The sequence below is a fragment of the Panthera onca genome, chromosome A1 (genome assembly GCF_046562875.1).
Source record: "Panthera onca isolate mPanOnc1 chromosome A1, mPanOnc1 haplotype 2, whole genome shotgun sequence".
NCBI classification, from domain to species: domain Eukaryota; kingdom Metazoa; phylum Chordata; class Mammalia; order Carnivora; family Felidae; genus Panthera; species Panthera onca.
Window position 1 is genome coordinate 178777100 of NC_138339.1, and position 7458 is coordinate 178784557.

Below are 7458 nucleotides of genomic sequence, written 5' to 3' on the forward strand. Positions count from 1 at the left end.
TATTACTAAAAAAAAAGACAATGAGAGCTCATGGCCCATGACCACAAAAGAGGGTTTAAATATTTGACACTTATTAGTAAATCATAATATAGTATTAGATCATCTAAAATCTTCAGGTCTTAGTTTTCCCTTCAATTTACAGGGGATTCTTATTCTTATCATCATGCTCCTATGTGATTATTTAAAAGAAAATATTTTGTCTGTACAGAAAGCATTCAATCATATTTTTATTTAGATCATTCTGATTCGAAATGACTGAAACTAATCTCAATCTAACATGGAAAAGGAAAAGAAGAATCAAATGAAGATTTGGAAAACACAACCATGGAAAGAGCTGGTATTCACTTGGACTTCAAGAGAGTTGGAAGCAGCCCTTTCTCAATCAGCTCACCTGTGTTATGGTCTGTTTTTTGTTTGGTTGTCCCTATGATGGTTTCATTTCCATTTCATTTCTATTTTCATTTCAAGCTGGCATAGTTGCATTTTATCTTCAGTCACCAGATAGCAATTTCCTTCCAGCTCTCTCTGCCTAAATCTGGTGGAAGAACTTCTTGATCTAAAATGTGTCAAGAAACCAGAATTAGAGGACTACGATGGACCTCATATGTACAGACAAATCATACATGTCATTGTTATAATTGACATCTATGCTTATTTCATCATGTGACCATGAATAGCACCCCTTATATTCTCAAAAACATCAGGTTTGAACAATAAAATATAAGGTCACCCTTAATATTTATCATGTGCTCAGGAAGAGAAAGCTGGTGTACCAGGCTGGCAACTTCAAGTATTCACTAAGAAAAATTGAGATAATAAACAATTGCTAAGCACCATTGTTTTCAATGCTTTAATTTTTTTTTTACACTTTCTCGATTGAGATGAGTAACCTATATTTTGCTTTGCAGGTTCTTTTAATTAACATTCTTCACCTTACCCCACTTTGCATATCACACAGCACTTCACAGAATACTGAAAAACCAAATGTCAGGGAGTAGCAGGGCTTCTACTTTGTTTAATGAGAAGTACCACATACCACAGAACCTTCTTTTTCTAACGTTGTTGTCATTCTCTAACATAAATTTGGACAGGAAATGAAATAATCTGATGTAAATCGCCTGCCACAGCTTATTGGGCTAGGGTCTAAAGAAAAAGTAAATAAAGGATAAAATTCCCGTCAAAAGTATTTGCTAAAGTGAATATGGAATAAGAGAAGCAAGATGTTAACAGTAAGCATCATTTTAAAAGCATTTCAATGACAGACTTGCTCAGGAGTTCCTGAAGTTTGGTTGAAGTTCTTTATTCTTTAGCTACAAATCACTTACGCTTATTTCCTCCCCATTTATAATTGCCATTCTTTTTACATCCCTAAGTGTCCCTGAGTAGCACAAATGTGCAGCCATGCGAGGGAAGAGTTTTTCAAAGGGCTAGTAACTGCGGTTTATTTAAAAATTCTGATGGCTGGAAAGGAAGCGATGGAAGCCATGCAGGGAAATAGCCAGCAGACAGATCAGGTCTCTTGCAGGAATGAACTTACATTGCATATTGGCTCAAGGCTAATTTCAAAAGTGTCTAAAGAGTAACTATATGAAGAGGAGTAATTATAGATTAAAATTGCCAGCATCATTCTACCATCATGAACATGTCAGCAAATAAAATATATAAAATATCTGCTCAAGCAGCAAATAGAAGACTTTTCTCCTAAATTGCAGCTCCTGAGAGACATTTTCTATCAGAACATGAGGGTATTTTTCAGGTTAACAAACTAAAGTCCTGTGAGAGAGTTACATAATTGTGTGAGGAAGGACAAACATCAGATAAGAGTTCCTGGTTGCTTCTGTTTAGCCCTTGTCAACCACTGCCTCAGACTAAAGTATTCTTAGAACTTTCTATAACAAATACAATGTATCATTTGTGTTAGACTGTAAAATGGCTACAAATCCATCCCCCCCTCCCTTTTTTTTGCATCCCTCCCCTTGCATTGCAACTTTGCTCACCAGGTGGAGTCCATTGTCAAAACCTGTGATTCTATCCCTCTTGCACTGAGCCTGGAACCTGAGGCCGCCCTCTGTACACTTACTAATCTGCTAACAGATGACAGGGGAGATGGAAAAGAATCAAGCTCCTAAGACAACAGTTTCTAACAACCAGACACATAAGTGTGGCCATCCTAGATGAGATGAGAAAGTCTAGAAATATCAGAATTCTGAGATAAATAATGGTAGTTGTCCTAAGCCTACAGAATGGGAGGTATTTGTTAAATAGCAAAAGTTAACTTGTACATCAGAGTGTGAACCATATGTAATTTTCATTATGGTATAGATTCAACCTTTCCAACTCAATCTTTATTTTGGCATTTGAAATTTCAGGTCAAAAGATCTTTCAAGATCATCTTCAGATGATACCATATATACTTGTGTTGTGGCTGATTAATTCAATATTAAAATCTAATCAAGTATTAGTTGTTTATATTTTTGGATGTTATTAAATAAAAGGTCTCTGAACTAACAGGATCATTCATAGCATAGACTGTTATCTGAGTCCCAAAGCACATAATTAATTAATCAGATTAGAAGTGGGACTTATGAAATGGTTGCCTGGAAGAATTTATTCCTGTTTTTATATTACCAGGAAATAAGTGGTTTTTAAGCAGCATATAATACATAAGAACATTGTGTTACTGCTACGATCCCATTGAATTAAGTTTACTGTATGATTATATTTTCTTCTTTTCTTCCTGGAAATTTAAATACAAGTGAGATTCTCAAGGGACTGAAATTGGAGATAAACCAAGAAGTTACAGTGTTTAGCAAATGTTTACTTGAAATATGCATTTCTAATTAAAATATGAGAATGACCCCATGATAAAGTTTTAGGGAACAAATGAAGGGAAGTTTAAGTTGTGCCACCCATGATCTCAAGAAATAAATAATAATAAAATATTATTTTCAAAAGAGTTGAACTTTAAACCACATACACTTTGGACCAAAGTGGTAATATATCAAGCCACTGTAAATCTTAAGATTCATAGGCTCAGAAGACTTAACTATAACCTAATGTAAAGGTATTAATATAATTTTTTCTAAAACTCTCATTCGGAAAAGGGATAGCTCTTCCTTAGAAACAGAAATTGGAACCACAAGGGGAAATACGGAGAGTTTGCTTGCATACATTCAAAGGGGCGAATGTGCCTTGGCCTAAGAACAAAGACTTTTATGCTTCAGTGGCAGATGTGTTAATGTGGAGATGGGCATGTGAGGCTGCCTTGGCCAGATGTCAGAATATGGCCCACTATTCTTAACCCTGCAGTTTGCATATCATGCTGAAATAGCTGTGATAATATGATCTCCCATGTGGCATGGACACAGCGAGAGTACTCTCCTTGTGGTTTGAGCCTCCAGGCTTTGGGGTAGCCTTACTTACCACGTATATTAATAAATGGTTGTGAGGATTATTATTGACCTTTAGATCCATATCTTCTGTTATACCAACGTGGCAGGTTTATGTCTTATTGTAAACAGGTCTATTGATATTCTGGCTTTATACTTGCTGCCTATGCGCGTGTTGGCTCTGAGGGATCCCCGGACTGATGAGTACATGTTGCATTTGCAGTCACAAGTGCTTCCAACCACATATGATCACAGTCTTTTTTTTTAATGTTTATTTATTTATTTATTTATTCATTTAGAGCAAGAGTGCACATGTGTGAGCGGGGGAGAGGCAGAAAGGAGGAGAGAGAGAGAATCCCAAGCAGGCTCCGCACTGTCAGCGCCGAGCCGTATCTGAGTCTGGATCCTACAATGGTGAGATCATCACCTGAGCGGAAATCAGGAATCAGATACTTAACCCGTGGAGCCACCCAGGTGCCCAGCCGTTGGTCTGGAACTGTGCTGATTCACCGCAGGGATTCCACGCTAAGGAGACATGTCTGGGCTCTGCGTCCTGCTCTAAGGACTAAAGACTGTGGGACATACCCACAGTCTGCTTCTGCCTCTTCCTTTCCAATTGTTGTAGAAGTGCATTAAGATGACTCTGAACCTGGAATTCTAAAGAAGAGTTTTACTGCTTATTACATATTCTCTGACAACCTGGAGAGCCTCTCTCATTCCAAAGTAGGGCATAAGGGGCGTCTGCATTGTTAAACACTTCACAGGTTGTTCTAATAAGATAAAAGCTAGTGGTGTCTTAAATGTTGAATAAAGTAAATAAAAAGTATCAAAATTTTCTCATTAATGTCTCATTTAAAATGTGCAAACGGATCTACGTAGACAGGGAAATCCTCTGAGACTCTTAAGCGGATGACATGCTGGAAGTCAAGCACTGGCTTCAGGGGAGGGAAGTTGCTTATGCTGAGGCTTTGGGCTTCCTGTAAGAGCTGCTTTCACAACATATTTACCAAGATTCTGTATCCAATGCTGCAAGTGGTCATATCTCTTGGGAGACGTTCTGAGTATAAGAAATGTTAAATTTATCATGATGTTGCATCTTGGTTCCCTTGAGAAGCAGCAGTAGCAAAGCTAGAAGTCTACTTAAAATAAGAAATAGCTTTAGGAAAACCTTGAGGGAGAGGTGATCTTTGGGGGCAAAACAATTTTGTTGTTATAGCTTGATTTTTTCCTTTGTTCTAATTTAAAATGCAAGCTTCTAAAAATGCAGCTGGAAATGTACCTAAACCTTCAGTATAGCTTCACTTTTTATTTTCTTTAAGAATTAGAGCTCTGTCTCTTCTTTTAATTCAGACTTAAAGGGCTATAATGTCAATTAAATTGTTTTTACTATTACATTATAGAATTATTCTTATTTTTTAGGTGTTTGGGATGTTAAAATCACAGCATATAAAACCAACAGGCCCTGATGCAGAGAAACAAATAAACATCTTTTCTTACTATGTATGCAGGTTTGTAACTCAATAAATAAAATGTGGGTTAAGTGTGGAATTAAGACGTGCGCAAGCGCATGGCGGGATGCATAGGGGCTCACAGGTGTTTCTGTAGTGTACAGGGTAAGGATCTCTGGCTCTGAAGTCAACCAGTATGACTCCAAATCCTAGATTCCACATCTCTTGCTTGTGTGACCTTGACTGATTTATTTAACCTCATAACCTTCATTTTCCTTGCTTATAATTTGGAGATAATAATGCTACATACCCCCATAATGTTGTTGTGGAATTAAATGAGATAATTTATATAAAACATTGAGCTTGGTATATGGCACAATATATATATGCCTCAATAAAGGGTTATTATTATTATTGCTGCAAGATAACATAGGAAACAGACAAGTTAAGTTGTAAAAGTAGAGATTAGTGAAAGAAGTTTTCTGTATACCAAGATGAGGCATTTGTACATTGTGATGAAAGGAACGTGCAACCATTTTTGCATGGATTTGTGAGTGGGCTGATGAAATATGTGAGATAGAAGCATCATTTTATTAGTTTTAGGTAAGGTGACATTATGAGCTACGGGCACTGGTACGTCTATCTCCACCCCACACTTAGAAAATTCACACATTCTAACATTCATATTTAGAGTGATGAAGGGAATATTGAATTAGGTAAACCCTTGACTCAACAGCTGCAATAGGCATAGATTAGCACATGCTAGAACATTTAGAAATCCTACTTAGAAATTAGAGAATCAAATTGAAAGAAAGCAATATGACATCATTCCCAAACACCTTTGTGCTTCAAAAGCAGGAGACCCAGGTAGACACTGTTGTAATCATGTGTGATCTAGTGACAGGTTTTAATAAGTGACAGGTTTTTAATAAGGGCATGAAAACATTTATAAGTATCTCATAATGACCATCACCAAAACCTAGTAGGATATTATTATGATATGTATCAATGACAAAGTCACAGACACCACTGTTACTCCACTGTTTTGCTTACATTCATAATTGAAGAAAATGTTAAATTTTAGTTACAGATTGTTGAAAAAAAATACATAACCTTTTTCTTTTCCCATTGAGGGTCATTGATCCACTGAATTTTATACACAGACTCTTTCATGAGATAAACGAAGCCAGGTTACTGGACTGTATAAAGCAAAGGCAACTAACACTCCAACTAACACTCCTTCTAGCTGTCATTTGTTTGTAATGTTAAGAAACAGGTTTTTACTTTATAAAAGTCAATTAAATATTAGAATTATTTCAGCAGTTTGTACATACCTAATTTTTCCATTCATTGCCTATTTATTCTTCTTTCTGTCATAGATATTACAAGCATAATAAGGGGAAAGTAGATGGAATGTTTGATTGTTATGTTATGTAGTTGTTCTCTGTACCATATAAACATTTGAACAGAAACATGAAAGAGAGAAGAGGAACTGAAATAAAGATCTGGAGAATATAATTCTAGTGAGAGGGAACAGGATGCGCAAAGGACCTGTGGCAAGAGTATAATGGGAATGTTTTAGGAATATCACAGATGCCAGACAGGCTACAGCATAGTGTTCAGAAGGGAACTAGTAGAAGATAAAGGCAAGGGAAGTACTGTGTGTGTGTGTGTGTGTGTGTGTGTGTGTGTTTGGGGTTGGCAGTGTTGGTGAACATTATATATTAGATCCTCAAAGGTAATGGAAAGAGAAACACTATGAATAAAACTCTCAATTAATTGGGAAGCTCTATTAAGATATTTGATACAGAGGAGCACTATACTTTGTTTTACAGTTTAATCATTTTAGCTGTTGTATAGAAAATAGAGTAGGGAAGAGAAAGGGGAGAAGCAAGGAGACAGAAAAATTGTGGAAATAATTCAGATGAGCAATCGTAGCTTAAGCCATAGTTCTGGTAAAGTTGCAACTGGAGGGATACAGTTTCCATTTACTGACGTAGAGAAATCTGAAAGCACAGTAGTGTCCCTAAAAACGAAATTAAGTTTTTGGACAATTAATTTTAGATGTTATTGTGAACAAACAAATAACATTTTGGTCACTCAAAATCATTAGAATGTTCTTCGTAATAACCTTCTAATAAACGAAGTGAAGGATGTGAGGCTGTATTTACTACAATATTCCCTTTAGGGAGTATGTTGCAAAAAAAATTCTCAAGCAGGATTCTGCCACAGATACAAAGATTTATTGGCAGGTAATAGAAAAGTTCTCTAAGAATTTCAGTTCAATTCTTTGTTGTTGTTGTTGTTGTTTGTTTTTATTTTTCAGGAGCTCTAACCTCACCTTGTATGGAATGTTTATTCAAGACGAATAGAAGAATATTCTAGATGCCAAATCCAGCAAATTTTGTGGTCAGAGTCAGGCCACTACTCTGTAATCAATTTTCAATAAAAAAGTCTGTTTTAAAAACAAAAGCTTTATTATAATTTCCAAGAAAGGGTAAGAGAACCCTTCTACTCTTATCCATGTATCTAGATGAAATAGAAAACGTGGAGATTTTATTAAAAATTTCAAAGAGCACATAAGAAGATTATTTCTGTATGCATAAGAATAATTTTAGCAT

General features: G+C 36.0%; 1 protein-coding gene across 2 annotated transcripts in view; it reads left to right on the plus strand.

Moving 5' to 3' along the window:
• Positions 1-7251, plus strand: part of LOC144615742 (uncharacterized) — an 86243-nt gene extending 78992 nt beyond the window's left edge. Inside the window, exons 5-7 of one of the 2 annotated variants that reach the window (XM_078443349.1) lie at positions 3689-3803; positions 4809-4897; positions 7164-7251. In XM_078443349.1, coding sequence (XP_078299475.1) covers positions 3689-3803; positions 4809-4897; positions 7164-7209 — 250 coding nt within the window. In that variant the 3' untranslated portion in view covers positions 7210-7251. Of the gene's footprint in view, positions 1-3688; positions 4176-4808; positions 4898-7163 lie in introns of those variants that run through there. The other variant, XM_078443343.1, reaches the window with a different exon arrangement.
• Positions 7252-7458: the final 207 nt, after the last annotated feature.